A 22565-nucleotide genomic window follows, 5' to 3' on the forward strand; every position below is an offset into this window, starting at 1 on the left:
CAATAGGAAAATATGCCACCTCATTTTTTTTCCTCCTTTGAAAAATTTCATCCATCAATTTTGTGCTTTTTCAATTCATCTGGTACTATATTTTATAAATAGCACAAATAATAAACTTTGTATCTGGTATGTGAATATTTTAAAAGAGCTAGTTACATATTAGAGTGCACACTAGAATGAAAAACATGACATTTGTCTACAAAGAAAAAAAAAAGAAAAAAGCAGCCCATGTCATTTACATTTGAAAATGAAGAAATTATCATTTCCAGGTAAAAATAAAGTTGATTTGAACACATTGAGTGTATTCATGTCAATTATTCCCCCATTTAATAAATAAAAATGAAGAACTCCGTCTTAATGATGGCACAATGGGCTAAATGAAGAAAACACCTATCAAATAACTAACTCTCAAACACTAAAGTCCTGTACTGTTGCAACTAAAACTCGCCTAATAGTTGGGGTGGATGAAAGTGTATAAACATCTTTTTAAAATCTTACATCAAGATTGAAATGCAAATCTCCACTCTTTGGTAGTAGCAGCATTTAACTGACACGCAAAGACCAGTACTTGTCTAATAATTTGGTTTTACATAGGTCCTTTTAATTCAATAACCAGTTTTTATACCTTTTGAGGCCAAAATTCAAAAGGAGTGCAGAAAGACATTTAGCTTGTAAACAAGGACTGCTTGGGAAATAAATACAGCCAGAGAACTGGCATTACAGAAAAGGCACATATCCAAATGTTTGTTCACCAACTGATTTATCCACTCTTAAAAGATAAAAGCATTTCCCTGAACACTGGCAGCGCAGAGAGAACTTACACTAAACAAATTAAAAACACACACGAGACAGCTTTTCTCATTATATTAAGACAAAGGTTTCAGGCAAACCTAAAAACATGACCCACACCATAATTACATTTCACTGTCCATCCATGCAGAAAATTCCTCAGCTCCCAAATTCTGTAGCCCCCCTTCCAGTTTAGTGTGCACTTCCAGTCAGCAGCAGGCCAGTCTGCACATGGTCGCAAATTCAGGGGAAGACGAGCATCAGACCATTACCCTAAAGCTACCGTTTTCACAAAAACACAGACTGCCTTTTTTTGCTGTTGTTGTTGTTGTTGTTGTTGTCGTCGTCGTCGTCGTCGTCGTCGTCATTTTCTGTGCAGCCATGCAATCTGACTCACAGGTTCTCCACCATGGCGAGAGATCAGGTGTCACGAGATTACAGTCAAAAGTAAAGACCATTTGAATCTGACACTGCCATTTGGTTAACACTTTAACCCAAACTGCTTCTCAGGGCTGCTCAGTATGTGTGACTGTTTATCTTCTCTGCCACCCCCTCCACATACACACATTTTAAGAAACAAAACTCCTAACCATGGCAGCATGAGTACAACAGATTCCACACAAGATGTTGAGCAAGTCACTGTTTAAAAAAAATGTTTCAAGGTAAACACTGCAATCCCTCAACCAAATTTATTTATGGCAAATACAAACATACAGCTCAGGTGACAATAATTCTGCCAGGGAGAGCAGCAGCCTAGTAAATTAAAGGGCTCTGGAAAAAAAAAAAACAAAAAAAAACTTTTCCACCCTGGTGAAGTCCCTGTGGACTAAACCATCCATCTTCTCCCTCTGCTTTTATAACATTTCGAGCACCACGCTGCATCTAATTGGCCCCTTCAGATCCAGCCTTCATGACAGAAAAAGTAATGACGGGCAAAACCTTAAAATTTAAAAAAATGAAATAAAACAATAAAAAGTAATCAAACAACATTTCTAAATAAGTCACACCTTTTTTCAATAAAGGAAAGAAACAAACAAATGTTGGAGATTACACTGAAGTGTTATGATGTATCCGCTAAACCAAACTCGACGCGTTAAATAGGAATAATAGCATCACATGTAGTTTGAGCATTTGCTGTTGTTGTTTTTTTAAGGGTTCTCCTTGATGTAGTTAGAATTTATCCAAGAAACTTATCTAATGTGATTAAAGGCGCCTGCTGTGGCTGTAGACAGAAACCCAAACCAGTTTTAGCAGGCCTCTAGGCAACGTTTTGGCTCTTTTAACGCTTGTACTCTCACATTTTAAAGCATGGTTGGAGATTTTGTGGGTGTCGCACCCCATGAAAACCAAAGAGAAACATGCCTACAAAAAACAAAACACAAAACACTAAATTATTGCCCAAAGACCATTTACTCAAGTGTAACATGTGGTTAAATGTCTGCTTGCCCAGTTCTTTAATTAACTTCCACTCAGGGTCCTCCAATAACGTTAAAACAGCGCAATAGCAAACAACAGCTAAGCCCCCTTTTAGCACGTAAACAAGTAGTAAAATGAAGCTAAATCAAGGAGTGAAGGAATAAAACGACCAGCTCACCTTACTGGCGGGGAGCCGTGAAACAGCCAGCCTCGGTGAGATAAGGAAGACTCATGAGCTGAGATTGGATGGAGGAAAACCTCCCCGAAAACTGTTTATCCAGACTTATCCCACTAACGAAGCTCGACGTTTAGCTAACAGGTTTGCGCATATTTTGCGCCCTTCTTCTTCTTTTAAACAAACTTTCCGACAGAAGGGGAAAAAAGTTCAACTAAAAAAAAAAGAAGAAAGAGAGAGAGAAAGATAATCAATTGAGCGGAAAAACTTCTTAAATGGTGTTAAATTGTGACGTTTTAACTTCTAACGTCTTTTCTCCCTTTCTTACCTGGGTAAACACGTCCGAAGAAACTACGAGAGCGCAGGCTATGCAGCAGTTTCCAGCAGTCCCTTTATCCCAAAAGGCTTCGCTTGCGATGAAATTCAGTCTCCCCACTTCAGAAAACTGTCCTAAAGTTGTTCAACTCGCTCTAACACAATATCCGAACACGAAATATCCTCCAGTCTTATACATATATTTATTTTTATACAAAAGAACGGCGCTTAAATCAATCCTAGAAAGTATTTCGACCGTTCCCGGCGGAGAGGTACGGCTAAACAACGAGAGTCCGAGCAGTTCCACACCTCCCCCCTTAAATCAGAGAATATGCGTATCCTCCGGAACATTGTCAAAACTGCACACAGTACACTAAGAACTTCCGGTCTGCTGTTGAGAAACTAAAAGCCCAAAGCGGCAACGTTTCACATAAAGTAGATGCGGTTGCTTGGTACTGGTATCAAAAAGATGTGCTGGGTACATTTACTGGACTACACTAAACAGGGATCGTTATTACTGCTGGTTATTACCCAGGAAGGTCGACTAATAAGTGAGACCCCCTTTGAGACCTCTTAGAAATGATAAAAAGAGGAGTTGGGAGCGGGGTGCTAGTGCAGCAACAGCGGGGAGCAAACGTCACGTTGTTATGTTCAGGGCAGGTACTATGCATAGCTTTGACTACGCTTATACCTAGACTTTTAGCTGAGCTTCAATGCATTTGTGTGTGTGTGTGTGGGGGGGGGGGGGGGCGCACCTTGTCTTCACCTGGAAAAATTGTGGATTTTATTGAATCATTCACTTTTTTCACATGACATGTTCAGCTTATATTCTCTACATATCTTCGTTCAACGTTTATGCTAGGTTTCTGCGCATTAAAAAGCCTCCCAAAAACGTCATTCAACTTTAATTTTGAAAGTCAAATAGACGGAATTCCGGTAGTTACTTTTCATCTTGATGCAGGACAATTAGGTCTGGTCGATTCCCTTCCACAGCAGCACCAACTCTCATACTGCGCTCTTTGCATTGCACAGCTGGAGACAAGACACAAGCGATACACCGTCTACAGTACTTCTGTGTTGCAGTTTAAGTACCTCAATTGATTAAATAAAATAAAGAGGTAATTCCAACAATATAATAATACATGACAAACATTAAATATTATTAGAAATATGTATGAAAAACGCCCGGTTGACAGCCACGAGAGACTTTGCATTGATTGTACACTGACTGTACTTTAGCACTACGCTTCCCATGTGACATTAACAGTGTAAAAGGCTGAGCACTTGGTGTACACCTTAAAATTAAATGTACTTGAAAAGCATAACAAAATCTGTGGTGACACCACACCAGCACAAGTTGTATTGTAGAGGTGGAATGGGAAAGGTTACTCGGTTTTTCGCTGGCTGAATGTGGGCTTTAGCATGAGCTCTTGAACAGAGAACTTGCAGGATTTCACACAACAAGCATGAATACTAATTCAGCAAGAGAAAACAAGCACTTTCATCAACTTCCTGTTCGGGGAAACTATAAAATAGCTTTATTGTGCTGGGATCATATGCTTTGGCAGAATTTCAAAGAGCATCAGAATTTCAAATGTGTCTGCTAACTCAGCACAAACGCAAAGTTTGTTCTCCCCGATCAAACACATAGTTCATATCCAAAGAGCTCATGTGGTCTTTGATTTCACATCACAATTGACAAATGATTGACGACTAAAGCTGCTGAGACACATGAAGCCCAGCTTCGTAGCTAGATTAAAGAATGGGATGACAAAGAAACAGATTTGTGTTTCAACATGTGCTAGCCTCTTACATGCAATGTTATTCTTGTTTCAGTTTAAGGGCATTTTAAAAAGAAATTAATGACTTTATAATTAATCTTTTCTTTGAGACCTAAGATCTGTTTTTCAATTTCAGTGCTAAAAAACAAACAAAAAAAACCCCACCTCATACAAAGGCTCTGTACTTCTGCTTCTCTGCTATTTTACTACCTATGCTCTGGAGTTAAAGCAAACATTATCTTATAGCCGTTGGACTGATTGTAACACTGAGGAGGATCTTGGCATGGTTTTAAAGGATGTAGGCTTTCTTTCTTGAGTCTGTTATTACAGTTCAAATTTTAGGTGAAGGACAGAAGGTGCAAGAAGAGATCACAACTACAGACATGTAAAGTGAATCAGATAGACTACAGCAGCAAAATAGCGCACCAGGTGGAAACTGAGGCTACAGTTCATACAGGCTCACCACAATGAGGCAACAAAAGATTGGAAAACATTTCCAGGTCTGATGAATCTCTATTTCTGCTGCAACATTTGGATGGTAGGGTCAGAATTAAGTGCAAATAAGATGTGTACCCATCTTCTGCTTCCAGCAACACTATGTCACAAAACTTTGATTATCTCAAACCTGTGTCTTAAACATGAAAATGAGTTCAGTGTACTCAAATGGCCTCCACAGTCACCAGATCTCAATCCAATATCCAGACAGTACACCTCATTGTTGGTGTTAACCCAATGTTTGTCACTTGTGAAAAGATTAGTTTGAAATGTTCCGTTTTCATGAACTGTCTTTTGATGTCACACATCACAGTCTGTGTGGAGGATCGCAGGAGCTTTAATCCACATGTGCAACATTTGAATGCAGCCTGTCTCCATAACAAACTGGGTTGAGTTTGATAAGTGGCATCAATCAGGGGACTGGAGGCCATTTAGCAGACTTAATGTGTTTGGAATAATCAAAACAATCAGTAATCAAATATTTTCACACCTTGGTAATTTATACAAAGGAAAAACGAGATCTTTAGGAGTGTACCTGCTAGGTTGTAGCTATACGGGCATCAGAGTTGTTTCCATCTTCTCATGAAAGCAACTGTTCCTTTAAGTAACAGTGACTGACTTTAATATCAAAAGAGACACAGCAGCTTCATATTACCAGCAGACACTCTTACTTTTATTATTTCTAAACTTTTTTAAAATTCTTTTGACAAATGCACTTTGAGCTCAAATTAGCTTCCGACTTCAAAGAGATCTGCTAACTATAAAACAGATGGAGCGTAAGTCTGACGACTGCATTACATACCAGAGAAACACCGAGCATGTTTATGAGAGTAACTAATAGTGAGAGTTAGACATGCACGTGCTGCCATCAGACCACATCTTAGGATTTCAGCATCAAAACACGAGCCAGAAGATCTTTGATGCAACAGCAGTCTGGAAGCAGATAGTTTATAGGCATTGGTTTTTGTGTCGCTGATAAAGAATTCCCCTGAGATGTACACAAGGCTGTGAGTGATTTAAAGAAAAATAAGTTTAACACGGGACAGGACGGCCTCGGCAGAATTCATAGCATATGGTGAGCATTTATGCATTTGGTTGCTTTTATTCTTTTCCACTCACTAGAGGAGAGGAGTTGAAAACGCCGAGCCCAGGGTGAGCTGAGGTGGTTTGGAGGAGACAAAAATGGAAATAGAACTAGAAACTAATAAAAGATGGTGTTTGATTGTTTACAGCACTGTAGGAGAGGCTTTCTGTCTATATACCTCCCTGCACCACATAAAAGAATGAAAGCAGAACTCTTACGTGGGGCTGATTTGAAAGAAGCCTCGTTAATCATTAACGAGTCTCAGTGTTGTGTACATGCCACAGTAGCCCAATAAATATAGGCGAGCTCACCATCCAGATTAAACACACACATGCCATAAAATGACGACATATCCTTTATGATGGGTTTTTTATTTTTTTATTAAGATTTACACATCTCAGTTTTTTTTAATCTATGAGGAAATTCTCACAAGCACAAAGGAGGAGATAATGTAAATTAGTTATTATCTGAGGTAGGGCCAGGACTGTGTGTGTTTTGAAGTCAGTTGATCCTAGATGCAGCTGACAAAAGCTCAGACCAAACACAGTTTGTTCCGAGATGAGGTGGGGCATTTCTGATCACTCCTCAATTCTTTTCAGCGTAAGGAAATGTTCCGGACACTGTTAAAGCCGGGAATACCCTATGCAAAAGCAAACTGAAGGCAGGCTAAGCCGCACATCAGCATGTGGACAAACACAGAGTCATGCAATCCTCCGAGTGAATAATATCAGTGCTTTGCATGATGATTTGCCTAGCAGCTTCTTCATCGCCCCCAAAGTGGGGCTTTATTGTCCTCGCTTTTTGTGTTTGCATTCCATTGTTACCGGGCGAGTACAAATATCCTCCTTTATGCACAAAAACCTCAGCCGGGCCTTCCACTACAGCGCCTTGTGTCCAGCCCTCATCCATCCGTCAGCATTGCCCCTGTTCTACACAGGGCCCCCCAAGCTCATACTCACCACCCCCAGCCAGCTCTTTGACATAATGCTGTTGTGGCTTTCCGGGCCTTTATGTTGGCTGTTGTCTGAGGCAGATTGAAGACCCTTTGTGTGTGTCAGCCCCTGTCCTGAGTGGCCAGGAGGAACCTGCTGGGCTGCGAGCAGAGAGACAGGAATGCACATATGAATGGGTTAGTGTGTGGAGGGCACCTGCTGACAGAGGAACGGCGTGCCTCTGTGAGTCTTAGTTCATCAGCGTAACCATCTTGTTCAATTACACGTGCAGCTCGGTGTTGCGTTCCCTGGTCATTCACACTGAAAGGAAGTGTTGTCACCACCACTGGGACTCCTTTTTTTGCTGTTTGGTATTGTAGAGAGGTGCTTAATAAATGATGTGCCAGTTCCATTGCTTTAGCTGTGACTGATGATCCCCACTAAACACAACCATTTGCCTCTGCTCTTCTGTTCTGAACTGATTTACATAAAAATAGGGTTTACAAGGAACTTAATTAAAATAATAATGTAAACTTGAAAACTGAAAGGTTAATCCACAACATATGTGGGAAACTGTAGCTCTATTGTAGAGTTAACCTTGTCATTTTTTTCAGATCTCATTATAATTTTAATTAAGTCCTCTAAGGGCTTCTATAATTAGCAATGCTGCTTAATTATGAATAAAGTTCCTCATTTGAAAGGATAGTAAACATAATTTCCATGGAAATTTACTTAAAGAAATTATAATAATTTTTTTAAGTGATTTTGAGTGTGCTATGGCTGCTGGTGCCAGACAGGTTGGGCTGAGTATTTCAGAAACTGCTGATTTACCAGGATTTTTACACTCAACTATCTCTAGGGTTTACATAGAATGGTCCAAAACAGAAAATATCCCGTGAGTGGCAGTTCCCAAGATGAAACTGCCTTGCTGATGCCAGAAGTCAAAGGAGCAGAGTGCTTTGAGCTGATAGGAAAACAACAGTAAATCAATCAACCACTCATTGCAACCAAGGTATGCAGAAGAGCATCTCTGAGCAACACAATGAACCAAGAAGGAGATAATCAACAGCATCAGAAGGCCATGCCATATGCCATTCCACTGTGACACAAACCAATTATTTCAACTACAGCAATGTCTTAAAACACATAGATAACCACTAGTTTCCTGCTTCTAAATTCAGGTAAAATTGAGGTTGTTCTACTTGCCCCTAAAAACCTTAGAAACATGGTTTCTAACCAGTGGAGGGCATTACCTTGGCCTCCTGTAACACCGTGAGGAATATTGGAGTCATTTTGGATCAGGATTTATTTTACAGTGTACATATTATACAACTATGTCTTATTGCATTGACTCAGTATCTCTAAAATAAGAAACATTCTGTCTCAAAGTGATATTGAAAAACTACATTATGCATTTATTACTTCTAGGCTGGACTACTACAATTCGTTATTACCAGGATGTCTTAAAAACTCCCTGAAAAGCCTTCAGTTGACCCAAAATGCTGCAACGAGAGTACTGACAGGGACTTGACACAGAGAGCATTTTTCTCCTGTATTTGCTTCTCTTCATTGGCTCCCTGGTAAATCCATAATCAATTTTAAAATCTTTCTTTTCACATTCAAGGTCTTGAATAATCAGGCCTTGTCTTATGTTAAAGACCTCATCGTACCATATCACCCCATAAGAGCACTTTGCTCTATGACTGCATGCTTACTCGTTCTTCCTAAGATATTTAAAAGTAGAATGGGAGGCAGCCTTCAACTTTCAGGCCCCTCTTCTGTGCCCAGTTTGGATTTGGGAGACAGACACCCTCTATTTTTAAGATTAGGCTTAAAACTTAAATAGTTTAATGAGCTTTGAAACTCTGTCTCTTTTTTGACAGTGTTCCTTCTGTCCCGTCTCCCTCACCTCACCTCCAACTGGTCTCAGCAGATGACTTACACCATAAGTCTGGTTCTGCCAGAAGTCTCTTCCTGTTAAAAGGGAGTTTTTCCTTCCCACTGTTGCCAAATGCTTACTCAAAGCTTTACAATATAAAGCACCTTGAAGTGACTGTCGTTGTGATTTGGCACTATAAAAATAAAACTGAACATAACTGAAAAAAAATAATGGAAAATAGACCTCCACTGAGCCAACAGCAAGCCAACATGTGCAAATGAAGAACATGCTGGAAAGGGAAAAAAATCATATACCGCATATTCACAGAGCTCATTTGTAGATTTGGCAGGTGATATACTACAATATGGTTTCCCAAAACAGTCTGCTATGATAGAACCTTGATATATGATCCAACAAGCTTCATTAATTGTCCTCTGACTCATATGGAAACAGCTTAAGGGTTGTTTCACTGGCCATGCTTTTGAGAAGATTACATCTCCATAATCAATAAAAAGAAATTTAACCATCCATCCCAGAGTCAAAAGAAAAAACATCCGGGAATAAAAAAGAAGAAAAAAAATCAGACAATAACACAAAAATCACAGTTCACTGCACACAATTACTCAAGGAAGTTTTGACATTGTCCAGATGTGAGAGCTCCATTTTAGTCCAAAACACTGCTAACATGTCCTATGTTAAAATGACTATCTGATCTATGATGTGGTTGAAAAAACCTGGCCTGCAGATAGAAATAAAAAGCTAGCAAGCATGTGTCACATGGTGATCACCTGATAACCCTGACATTTCCCATGGTCACTGAGCTGACTGCCTGGAAGAGCTAAGCTGCAGCCTCTGGACTCATGGATCTGATCACCCGCTGACCTGGAAAGTGAAAGCGTAGGATCTGCAACATCACATCAACCAGCAGACAACATGCTTCTTTGAAGTGGGAGTGGACCTAAATTGGATTATGCAGCATCTCAGAGGAACAGCTCCCATATATTTGATTACACACGCCCCCTGAACCAACATCCACACGCCTACCTCCGCGACACACAACAGATAACATGGAGCTGTCTTCCATGCCAGACTCTGGTACTGCACCTCCTAATGTGTGCCCATCTGCCAGCCATTTACCTGATTACTTTGGGATAGCTCAGACAGGTCCGGCTCTGCCAGGGCAGCTGCGAGGCAAGAGAATAGCATTATTTTTGTTCAGCTGAACACAGGAAAGATAAGGACTAGATGACCTTTTTTATCTGTGAAAACAGAAATCTAAATAAAAACATTAAAAATAATATTTATATAACCACTGAAACCACTACTTTTTACAGCTTTAACATTATTCTCAATCTGTAGAAAAATACACAGAGGAGTATTTGCTCTCAATACTTAGACTAAAAAGTTCCCAACACCAACTTTAAATCCTTCACACAGACCACCTTCTATTTCTGAGGAAAATAACATCCAGTCCTGGTTTAACTTGGGCTCATTATGGTGGAAGTGGGTTCCAGAGCCAGGAAGTTTCATTGCTTTCCAAATAAATCTCGCTAAACAGAGCTGCAGTCCAAATTCCTCATCTTGTGGAGTCCTTCCCAAGTCCTCACACTATGCGAAGCCTCTCAGAAAACAGCCGTTAAAATCATGCTGCATTCTTCCTTTGCTTTAACATAAAAAATCTGAGAAAAATGAAGCAGCACAGATGCTTCAAAGAGATTTTTAAAGTGTGTGGCAAAAAATGGGTCTTTCTTGACCAAGCATTTGATTTTCACTCATGCAGGCCAGATTTTTTCTCACATAAACAACTCTCAAACTCAAACCAGGTCATGAAAAATTAAAGACCAAGGCCCTTAAGGTTTCCTCCAGTTTTATCAAGTGACACAGAGGGTTTTCATTAGCTCACTCACTGCTACCAAATCTGCATCACCATCAACTCTGATTGTGTTCCATACAGCCTGGCAGGGGAGCAATCACAGGGTGCTGTGGGTGGGTCCGACAGTCTGTGTGCCAGTCAAAATTACTGGTTCAACTCAAAGAGCAGAATGTGCTTTTTTCCCCTCCATAATGCCATTCAGACAAGAAAGAAAAAAGGGGGGAAAAAAGGCGAGCCAACCACCCTGCTATTATAGACATGTGGCAATCAAAGCGGGTTATCCCAGATACAGTTCCTCAGCTGTGTGCAAGGAGGAACTTGTCACTGAGCATAAACAGCTCTCTTGGCTTAGCTCTCGGAGTTAAAATACCCCCAATCCTACCCCATCTACCCCTCAACACCCTATCTCCCTGTGCTGTGTGGCGTCAGCTGCAATCAGCTCCAGATGTGGCCTGGCACCCCTCCAGTCACGGCATGGATGTGGTTTGAAGGTAGTTTGGAAACACCACCCACCAGCGGACCCAATGAAAGTTCCTCAGACTGCAGAGAGAGGTTTCTGTCATGGGTTTGTATCTGTGCAGACCGCACTAATACCCACACATCTGTAGGAGGCTGAGAGGAAAATGTATCTCTCCTATGTGCATGTGTTACTTATTGTACATGCTTTGAATAAGTAAGTATGTGAGATAATGGTCACACAAGTATTTCCATCTGTTTCAGTATAAGGAAATACTTCCATAGGTTTTTCACCTCCGGGCCTCCTTCAGTCATGTGACCTGTGTCTGATTACTTAAAAATGAACAAGTAATCTCAGTACAAAACAAACAAAAACAGCTAATAATTGCTATTTTTTTGTTAAAAGTTACATGCTAAAAATCAGCAGACCGTTAAGAATGTGAGACACTCATATGGTTTAACTTAATTCTGAAATCCTGAGACTCACAACTAACAACATCTCGGTGCAGAAAAGTGTTAATGCTTTGCACCAGAAGCAGAAGGTTCCACAAGCTTCCTCAAATACAGTCGTAAAACTAGTAAAGTAGAAACAACGAACATCCCACTGTGGCTCAGGAGGTCAAGTCGGCCAATTGGTTCTGTGGTTCGAGTCCCAGCACCTCCAGCTCATGTGTTAAATTATCCCTGGAAACATACCGAAACCCAAATTGCCATCCATTGTGAGCCTTATAGTTAGAAAGCACTTAAATACACAGAATAAAGTGCTGTAGGAATGGGTGAATGTGGCTTGTTGTGAACAACACTCTGAAGGCACAGTTTGGGTAAAAAAGTGTGACATACGTACCAGTCCATTTACCCTTTTTAAGCTGGCCCATGTTTTGTTTTTTAAATGACCAGAAACCAGAAAAAAACCTGTTGGCATTAGTTCACTAATATATCAGCAGTACAGCTGCATAAACATAAACTGCCTGGACACTAGAGTCCTTCTGTGATGTCTTGCTATCAGCTGTAACAGATTTCCCTCTTTCTCACAGTTACGCTGTTTAGTTCTCCAGCAATGTGCTGGGAGGATTGAATGAGGTCACTTTGTGCTTGTTGCCATCTAATTCAGATGGTGTCCCAGGGAAAGTGTCCAGCCCTTTTAGGACAACAGCTCCCCCTACTGTTAAGAGTTTAAAAGTTCAACAAGGATCACTTTTAGATAAAAGCGACCCAAAAACAGGCGAGAAGTTGGCGTACAGTTTTAATAGAAACACATGCCATATGCTCAACAGAGCCAATTATAAAAACTGATATTGTGACTGTAACAGGTGACTCGTACTATTGTGTAACACTCACAAGGGGTTTCCTCTGTGAGCTTTTAAAAGCTGCACTCCGTGTTCAAGTTCTGTGATATCATTGCACCTTTCAAATGATCTCTGTACTCTGCACTGGCATGTTGTCCTTGTCTTGCTGTTGCTAAGTTGTGTGACTGTTTTGGGTCTTGTACCAAACGTAGGAGTCTGGATACAAACTTAATTCCACAAATACACATCAAAGCTTATAATGCACCACCAGTTATCTTAACATTAAGCCACCAAGAGCACTTCAGCTCAAAAGGTGGGCGTGTTCGATTGATTCTTCCCACTTCCGAATCCATTTCCTCACCATGTCTCAGTTCTCATCAACAGCTGTAACTTTCTCTTCCAAACATGAATGCTGATGCTTGCTAAGGAAAATGTGGGAGATCATTCGTGTGATCTTAGTAACACAGCATGCCTCAGGTTCAGTGCATCTGCCATCAACAGGGGGGTTTTAAGAGCTCCTGCAGGTCTCCCTGCTGTGCCAGCTGGTAGGGTAGCTGGAGCCTCTTGTTCATCTGGCTGCGGAGTGCTGGGCAGTGCTCAACAAGGAGCTGACAGACCTCTTCGTGGCCCCCTTCTGCAGCCTGCTCAACCATGTAAGAGAGTAAAAGATGCAGACACAAGTTAAATGATTATATCTCAGCAGAATGGCTGTGTTATTGCTGGAAATTCTGTACCTTGTGTAAAGGGGACATGCCATCATCATCACAGAGTGCTGGATCTGCTCTGTGTTGCAGAAGGAGTCTTACCACATTCAGATGACCACAGTAAGATGATCGATGGAGCGGCGTGGCCCCGCCTGGCGTCTGCGGAGACGCACAGGCACCGTTCTCAAGAAGAAACTTGCACACACAGAGATGACCACTGCGGCTTCCATAGTGCTAAAAAGGAAAACAGCATTAGTAAATTACAAGTTTAGGTACATGGGTACATTAGGTACATGAGCTCATGCTGTGCAGCCAAACGTGTCTTCTGTAAACTGACCAGAGCGGTGTATCCAGCTGAGTCTCTCAAATTAGGGTCTGTCCCCTTCTGCACTAAGTACTTTACCCGCTCCAAGTCTCCATTCATTGCAGCAGACCAGATACCTGCACAGGACGCACAGCACCCTACTTCACTGGCACATCTTTCAAATCAGAACAAAATAGTATTGCTTGGCCTAGTCTACATATTTGATAGCAGTGCGGTTTAACTCAGTCACCACATGCCTGAAAGGTGAATGCAAACCTCGTTCAAAATCCATTTCGTACAGCGTCTGGTAAACACCAGCAGAGGAGACGGGATGAGAGCAGCACAAACAATGCTGTCTGTCAGACATTTCTTAAAAACGCGATAAATGAAAACATTCAAACCTGAAGGTGAACGCAAGTTTATAGTTACAGAAATGCTGTCAAAGATTACTCTGTTGACAGTAACACTGTTCTTCTTCTACTGCTATTGTTGGGCTGCTCTGTGGCGCATTACCACCACCAACAGGACTACGTCGCAACAAACAAGCCGCAAAAATGCTGTTAGTGAACCAATGAATGTTTGGCCCGATGACAAGTTGAGATGTTACATTTGAAATAAGATAAAGGCTGATGCGATGCGAATGAGTGGCGCTTTTCTTCACACGAAACGAAAACCTTCAGGATGGCTAAACGCTAGCGCTACAAATAACTTACGCACGAAACGTGCTTACGTAGAAGCCTCTCAGCCAATTACAGAGCTGTTTACAGGCCCCTTCAGATGCTCTCAGATTTGGTAGCGTTACATTAATGGATTTGTTTAGGCAAATTAGCGGCCGCGGTTAACTTTGACCTGCGGTGACATAATTATTATCAGTGATGCACTTCTACAGCGACTGCAACTGCTCACGCTTGCACTATCATTTTATAAGCATCAAAAATTACGTATGCTGTTTGAAACTTATACATATCACACCATCAGCTCTATTTAATGCTTGACAACAGCACAGATCCAATAAATTAATACAGTTGACTCAATAGAAAACACATTGAGCTTTTTAAATATAATAATAACACTCCCAAGTTCAGCTGTGCCTATAAGTATTCCTCCAAGTTACACTTGCAAAAAATATCTAGTTTTCCCGACAGCTGTGAAGGCATCTTTTGTCTCGTGTTGTTGTCTGATGCAGCAAGCTAGTCAGCTTCATTTGTTTCGGCACACGAAAAGGAGAGTAGCTGGGAAAGGATACGTCATTGTCCTATTATTTTAGCCTTACTAGACCTTCAGCCATAGCGCGTGAAGAATGAGAAGAGTCACGTTATTTGTTAACGGGACATGTAAAAATGGCAAGGTGGGTAATAGTGTGAGAGCTTGGGCCGCAGAATGACTGGCTTTTTCCACTGTACGTACCTAAGGTGTTTCAGGATGCACTGCTAACTGCTGATACTCAAACGCCACATCATGTACTCATATGATGACAGGGTTAATCTCTGACTTTATTACATTTTTTTCCACAAATAAACTACCGTTGAACTTTAAGGTCAATCACCATTTCCACCGTGAGTCATTTATGTCATGTGTATGTTAGGCTGGAGTGACCCTTTTGCTTTCAGTCCTTAATCCATCGTTTTCCCCCCCTCTCTTTAGGTTGTAGCAGTATACGGAACCTTGTCTGACTTACTATCTGTAGCAAGCAATAAGTTAGGAATCAAAGCCTCCTGTTTGTACAATGGAAAGGGTGGTCTCATTGATGACATTGCCCTTATAAGGTAAGCTCAGCTGTGACAACAAATTTGAAGGTCTCCTCTCTACATTATGTTTCTGACATGTGCGTCTGTGCCTCTCCCAGAGATGACGACGTGCTGTATGTGTCAGAAGGAGATCCATTTATTGGTGAGTGCTGGCATGTCTGCTGCTGGAGTCTCATCCACTGTCAGAGTGTCCAAAGGTTTCAATGTCTCTGTTGTCTTCCTTCACTTTATTATCACAGACCCTCAAAATGAAGCCAAGATTACATCAGATCCGCTGGCAGCTCACACTGACTGGCTAACCCTTAACATTGGTGGCCGTCTTTTCACCACCACCAGGTATTTGCGCTTTAAATTCAGCTTTCATGCCATATCTCATTCGTTGTTTCTCTGTTCTCTGGTTGCTGAATGCATCTTCTTTTATAATCAGGAGCACCTTGGTCAGCAAGGAGCCGGAGAGTATGCTCGCTCACATGTTTCGAGAGAAGGGTACTGAGACCAGCTGATCAATGAGCATTTCAGTTCTTATTCAGCCATGTTATTGAGTAAGTTTCGTCAAGCTCTGTGTTGTGTCTGTTTTCAGATGTGTGGGGAAACAAACAGGACGAGCATGGGGCTTACCTCATTGACCGCAGCCCTGAGTACTTTGAGCCTATTCTCAACTACTTGAGACACGGTCAGCTCATTATCAATGAAGGCATAAATATACGAGGTAACCTTTCTTCTTTTTCTTTTTTTTCCTTCTTTTAAAAATGTTATTCCTAAATGATGAGGTCTACCTGCATGCAAGTGATCTAATGTCTAAAATGTTTAAAAAAATGGAGGGATATGTAGCAATCTCCTGAATGTTTTCCAGGTGTCCTCGAGGAGGCTCGCTTCTTTGGAATTGAGCAGCTTGCTGAACAGCTTGAAGTAGCGATCAAGGTAGTTTTTAATGCGGAAGTCAAAAAGCTAGTTTACAATAAAATCACGTTTTATGCTGTTAAAAATGTTAATAAAAACAAACTGAAGTAATTTGTAAACCAGTTAAACCCGATATTTGATAGAGAACAGTACAAAGAAGAAAAAAAACAAGAAGTATTAAAATTGCATACTCATTTTGAATTTGATGACTGTAATGTTATTTTTTTCTTTTTTTTAAAGAAACAACACTCTGGGAAAGCAATTGTTGTACTTTTTGTGCATGTTTTTGTTTTTAGTCTTTCAGTCCATGCCTGCTTCACATTCAGATGCTTTTTATTATGCAGCCATGTTGATATGTGAAGCTGGTAAACTGTAACTGAGCATGCAGAGTGCTTATAACTACAAGCCACATTCACCCGTTACACATATATCTATAAAACCACTTCTTTTTTTTCTTCTTACACCCAAGCGTTTTGTCTAGCATTTATACTCACACCAATGGTTGCATTAGGAGCAAATCGAGGTTGAGTATCTTGCCCAACTACCCCCGGCTGGGGAATCAATCCTCTGACTCAGCCGTCCCCAACACCCGGGCCACGGACCGGTAGCGGTCCGTGGCCCAGTAGCGGTCCGTGAGTCGTTTGGTACCGTGCCGCGAGAGTTGAGGCTCGGGTGTGAAATGTATGGTTTTTATCGTTAAGTCGGTTTCCCTGGGTCTTTTCCCGTGTTGTAGTCGTGTGTCTTATTTTGAAGGAAATATTTACGTGTTACTATAGCAACCAGAGAGCATCAAGAAGCAGAGAGGAGGATGTTACTCTCAATGTTGTTGGCGCATTTCAGGAGGATGCTGCTAATAAAGTTACACAATTACACAGCTGAATTTACTATTATATTTACATAATGCCACAGTTTTTGTCTGTATCATTTTATTTTGTTGTATTTATCTGCGACACCTTAAAGGCCGGTCTGTGAAAATATTGTCTGACATTAAACTGGTCCGTGGTGCAAAAAAGGTTTGGGACCACTGCTCCGACTGATATACGACCTGCTCTACCTCCTGAGTCACAGCTGCCATAGAATGTGGTTGGCATTGTCTTACATGAATGGTGTAGAGGCTTTCCTTGAAAAGGAAACAAATCAACTGGGAAGTAGAATATGTCACGTCAAATTGTGTATACCATTCATCTTAAATGGTGCGTTCACAAATGTGCTAGTTACCCATGCCATGTGCATTAATGCACCTCCACCACACATGCTGACTTTGAGCTGTGCTCTTAATAAGCCGGCTAATCCTATTATTTCTCTCCGTATTGACGCTCCATTTATGGGTGCACCTGGAAACAGTTTACCGTCATTTGTTTTCAGACGTGTTCCTGAGTCCATGTCTGTGTTACTAAAACACAACAATACAAGTTTTTGGTCTTGTCCATTGTGTGCAGTGGAATGGATAAATACCCATTTATGCTAATGAGCTGTTGTCAATTAACTTTTTTTGATATTATGATCTGCCACGTGATTGCTTTTTTCCCCCCCACAGTTTTTTGGGAAATTAAATATCGGAATATATTTTTCAATTATTTATAAAAAAAAAATTTGTTTTAACATTAATATTTTATTATCAGAATTATAACCTGTCTTTGTAAATGCAGAAAGTATGGAGTCATTTGGAACTCACTGAAAGCCCAAATTTAACTGAGAATTTTGATTTTTACATATCACCTCTGCTTCTTTGGAAACATGGTTGTTAAAAATGTGATCTCTCCCTTGCATGCTTTCTTTTTAAACAGAACTCGCAGCCACCCGAGGACCACTCTCCTATTTCCCGCAAAGAGTTTGTCCGTTTTCTTTTGGCAACACCGACCAAGTCAGAGCTCCGCTGTCAGGTACGGTTAGATGAAACCGTTTTAATTCACTCTCATATCATCTGATCAAATTTATACTTGACCCTATTGCTCTTAATGTTTCTAGGGACTCAATTTCAGTGGCGCCGATCTGTCCCGACTTGACCTGCGCTACATCAATTTCAAGATGGCTAACCTCAGCCGCTGCAATCTGACACATGCCAACCTGTGCTGCTCCAATCTGGAGCGGGCTGATCTCTCTGGAGCCAACCTGGATGTAAGCGTGGCGGCTCTGGTGTTGTTCAGGCTAAATCTTATACATATCCATTCACGTCTGTAAATGCTTCCTCCTTCCGTGTATCTTAATGTGCTATTTTTTTGTTTGTTATGTTTTTTTAAATGTTGGCCTTGTGGTGATGCAAAAATGTACTTGTCTTAGGATTTTTGGTCTCTATCTGCTGCCCCCTCACTTGTGTAGAAAAAAGGACTACTCTGTTCTTTAATATCTTAAAGATACTGCTACAAATCTTCCTCTCACATTCAGCTTATTTAAAAAAAAAGGCACTTTTTTTCTCCATAATCTTTTCATTAATAATTTGTAGAGGTTAGGTCAGACTATCATAAAAACTTTTGCTCTTTGCTCTGCTGGTTGCAGGGTGCTAACTTACAAGGGGTGAAGATGCTGTGTTCCAATGCTGAGGGAGCTTCTCTCAAAGGATGCAATTTTGAAGATCCATCTGGACTGAAGGCCAACCTGGAAGGTAATCTTTAAAAGCTTTTCTGATGAAAAAGGAGGCAGCCTTAATTTCGTTTTTATTTTTTGTTTTTGTTTTAACTGTACGATTTTTATTATTATCATTTTTATTTTTTTCTTTAAATCAGGCGCTAACCTGAAAGGAGTCGACATGGAAGGAAGCCAAATGACCGGTATCAACTTGCGTGTGGCCACTCTCAAAAATGCAAAGCTGAAGAACTGTAATCTGCGGGGAGCTACTTTAGCAGGGACAGATCTCGAGGTGAGTCAAGGATTATCTTTAAAAGCACAGAATAAAGTGGGCTCAGGTGGCAGGTTTTGTTTATGACATCAAAATCAGGAGCAGAAATAATGACACTGCGAATCTGAATAAAATTCCCAATATGTGATGCAGCTCGCGAAAAGCAAAGTCCCACGTTTTTGTTTGTTTGTTTGTTTGTTTTTTATGTTTCCTGAAATCTTAAAACTAGATGACATGCAAAAACAGGTTTAATTTATCGCTCTTTCTCCATTTTATGTTCATTTTAACTTGAAGATCTCAAACTTTGTGCTTTTCGAATGATTGTGGAGCAAATAGACACTGACCTGAAGCACATTTGTAAATGATTAAAAGCTTCACTAAACTTACAAGAAGCCGGTCGATCTGTCACAATCCACACAGTGTTAACAGCACAGGCCAAAGACGGCAAGGCTCGCCTCATTACTTAGGAATTTTCATTGGGTTTTTTTTTGTTTTGTTTTTTTTCTCCCGTCCAGAACTGTGATCTATCTGGCTGCGATCTACAAGAAGCTAACCTGAGAGGGTCCAATGTCAAGGGAGCCATTTTTGAAGAGATGCTGACCCCTCTGCACATGTCACAGAGTGTTAGATAACTCAACACCACACCTGCAAGTCCAATGCGGGCCACAGCTTTCCCCAAGTCGCTCCTTTTCGATCTCTCTATACCTATCAGTGCAGTACAGGTATATGTATGCACACCCCTGGCATTCCACCAATATTATGTTAGCTTTAAATATATTGCACTAGAATTTATCCAGGGTTGTCTTATGTATGTTTGTATGGTAGGGTGTTTTGAGAATGTTCAGCTGCGTTTATCACCAAAAAAGTAAAAGGTTCCTAGTTTGTGTAGATGTGTCTGGATGTAATCAAGTGACTATACTCATTTAGTTTCATACTTTTATTTCATATTACTTGACATGTTAATAGGAATCAAAGCTTACCTTTGAGCAGTAAAGCTCAGAGCATTGAGCTTCACTGCATGCTGCTGTAGCAGAAATGGAAGAGGGTTAATTACCAATAACTGTGTCAATATATATATTCTTCTTTAAGTATGTAACTTAATATTGCTGGATATACAACATATTATTATAAAAGAAATAATGCAAGCCAAAGCCATACACTAGCACAGTCTAACAGGCTAAAAGTGCTGTTAGAGCAACATAAAACTATGCTACAGGCTCGTTTTAAACACAGCTCGAGTATGCAATACAAGATGTATAGCTGTGAGGTTTGTTTTTCTAGTTTGATGTTTTTCTGTCTCCTAAAAAACAAAACAAAAAAAGCTTTCCCTGGTTTTGTGCTCTGTGAATCTACCTCTTATTAACCCGAGGTGTGAGTGATCCACAACTGCATGCATTCGGATGTGGCAAAGCTTATCGTAATGTTCATGCACATCATCCGTTATTTATCCGATCCCCAGTACGGCAGGAGAGTCCATTTTCATGTTGTTAAAGTGGGGTTTGCCTGGAAACGTGCTTCGTGTATTTATGTATGTCACTTAATCATGCTTTAAACTTGTTTGCACATGTATATGTTAACGTGTAACGTGGTATATCCTTTCACCAAAAAGGTTTGGTGCTTTTCTTATGTAATGTTGTGTAAAGCAAATCCAGTGCTTCCAAAACTTCCCCAAAAAGTAATTCTTAGAGTAGACAGAGGTGTTGTCAGCTGTTTTCTGAAGGATCTAACTTCAGTTCTTGTTCCACAGTGTCCGTTTGCATGTGAGGGGGGAGGGGGAAAGCTGTGTCTTTGACCAGTGAAGTTTCTCTAGCTGTAGCTCGAAGCTGCACCAATGATGCAATATTATTCACTCAATGAAGTGGAAGGTACCCGGCCTGTGAGAATGAATGATGAAGGCAATCATAATGTGTATTTCACCCTGAGTGTGAAAACCAATGGAAGAGCTATGGTTATTTATTTTAATACATCTCACTGAATGCAATATGGGGCTGGGGTTGATTTGTTTGAGGCAGGGAGTTGTGTAGTTATCCCTGTCTATGAATATTGCACTCGACCATGGAAATATGTTTCCATAAATGACTGTTATAAATAAACTGCTATGAAGAAAAAGTCTTTGTCATCTGTTTTTCTTTCTCGGTTGCTTTGGCTCAGTTCTCGAATGACAGTCATCTAAACAACATGTCACATCCTTCAGAACTGCTGCTTGTGCTCATTTGAATGAGCATTTGTCATTCTTTGTTAAAATTTGCAAATGTTTTTAGACATTTTGGCCTATGACTCAGCACAGCTGTCTACAGCTTGAGCTGTCATTAGTTGCACTTGTCTTTATGAGCAAAATGGATAATGTTCCTATCGGCCGAATAGTTCTACACACTTGGAATATGTTTTGAAATACAACATCTGACAACCAACAGCTGGAAAGACTAAAGGTCTATGTTGTGAGTATTAGGAAAACATACACTCGCTGGACACTTTATTAGTTACACCTTATTAGCACCAGGGTGGTAGTGTCGCACTGTTGCAGATTTGTCGGCTACACATTTATGATGTTAATCTCCCATTCTGCTACATCCCAAAGATGCTCTGTTAGATTGAAAGCTGGTAACTGAGAAGACCTTATGCAGCCACCGTGCAAATCGAACAACTGCGGGAATTCAAAGACCTCGGCTCTCTGATGCAAGAAAAGTGGCATCTACAGCGGAAATGTACTCAAGAATCGGTCAAGCGGCGGCGGCATTCCCCTCCTTACGATGGTGTATCTGGAAAAAGACAAACGTCACCCTCATCACCAAAATCCGCCTGTACTGCTCACTGGTATTGCCCATTCTTCTCTACTGATCCGAGCCCTGGGTCACCCTCAAACACAACCTCAACAAGCTCGAGGTCTCCCAAATGGGCCGTTTGCGTCAGATTCTCCGAGTGTCCCTCCATGACCGCCTCAGCAACAGCGTGACACGTAGTCAATGTCACCAGCAGCCCTAAATGGAAGAGCTGACCCTGAAGTGACGACTGCAATGGTTTGGCCATGTCTGCTGCATGAGCAACCATCACCTACCATATCGCCTTCTGCTGCAGCAGTGCACCGCCCACTGGAGAATCGAGTGTGATGCACCCAAGACGACTTGGATCAAGCAAATTGAAGACGATCTTAAACAACCATCAAGCAAGCAAAGGTCAAGGACACAGATCGCAATGACTGGAAGTGCATTGTTGACCAAGATGGAAACCCTACGGCACCCACAGCGACGTATTTACTTCGACCTCCCCTGCTGACCGCCAGCTAGGGACAAAACAAAGAACTGTGGAGACCATTTAACCCCAGTGGCTCACTTTCATCTTAAAGAAACCACTTTCAGGAGATTTTAGCGCATAATCCTGCTGGTACATTATGGTCAAAAGGGATGAACACGGTCAATGGACATGATACAAGGCATGATGCATTCATGCTTTCATTATTTACACCAAATTCTGACCCTACCATCCAAATGTTGCAACAGAAATTGAGACTGGTGAATCAGAATGTTTTGCAAATTTTATGCTGACCAATTTTGGTGAGCCAGTTTAAACTGTAGCCTCAGTTTCCTCCTCTTAG

At 40.9% G+C, this 22565-nt stretch overlaps 3 protein-coding genes across 5 annotated transcripts in view; 1 reads left to right on the plus strand and 2 right to left on the minus strand.

Annotated features, from left to right (window-relative positions):
* fgfr1a (fibroblast growth factor receptor 1a) overlaps positions 1–3031 on the minus strand; it is a 29360-nt gene extending 26329 nt beyond the window's left edge. For both annotated transcript variants that reach the window (XM_082555134.1, XM_082555133.1), the window contains exons 1-2: positions 2709–3031; positions 2384–2594 (exon numbers count right to left, since the gene is read on the minus strand). The gene's annotated coding sequence lies outside the window, so the exon portion shown is untranslated. The remainder of the gene's footprint in view (positions 1–2383; positions 2595–2708) is intronic.
* Positions 3032–12425: 9394 nt separating this feature from the next.
* On the minus strand, positions 12426–14258 carry ankrd39 (ankyrin repeat domain 39). Of its 2 annotated transcripts, none has more exons than XM_082556178.1 (4): positions 13766–14258; positions 13523–13626; positions 13288–13419; positions 12426–13122 (listed from the first exon to the last, which is right to left on the minus strand). In XM_082556178.1, exons 1-4 carry the CDS (start codon positions 13854–13856, stop codon positions 12976–12978), a joined length of 474 nt encoding a protein of 157 aa, XP_082412304.1. In that variant the 5' UTR covers positions 13857–14258; the 3' UTR covers positions 12426–12975. The 2 variants fall into 2 exon arrangements, with proteins under 2 accessions (XP_082412304.1, XP_082412303.1); XM_082556177.1 differs by having other exon boundaries at positions 13216–13419; positions 13766–14256.
* A 421-nt stretch (positions 14259–14679) lies between these two features.
* Positions 14680–21076, plus strand: kctd9a (potassium channel tetramerization domain containing 9a). The gene is made up of 12 exons (XM_082556174.1): positions 14680–14837; positions 15134–15255; positions 15336–15379; positions 15477–15573; positions 15665–15723; positions 15818–15946; positions 16091–16158; positions 17925–18020; positions 18106–18255; positions 18634–18739; positions 18861–18994; positions 19489–21076. The coding sequence occupies exons 1-12, from the start codon at positions 14790–14792 to the stop codon at positions 19603–19605; spliced, it is 1170 nt and encodes a 389-aa protein (XP_082412300.1). The 5' UTR covers positions 14680–14789; the 3' UTR covers positions 19606–21076.
* The last annotated feature ends 1489 nt before the right edge of the window (positions 21077–22565 follow it).

Source organism: Aulonocara stuartgranti (genome assembly GCF_965226115.1).
Source record: "Aulonocara stuartgranti genome assembly, chromosome: 12".
NCBI lineage: Eukaryota > Metazoa > Chordata > Actinopteri > Cichliformes > Cichlidae > Aulonocara > Aulonocara stuartgranti.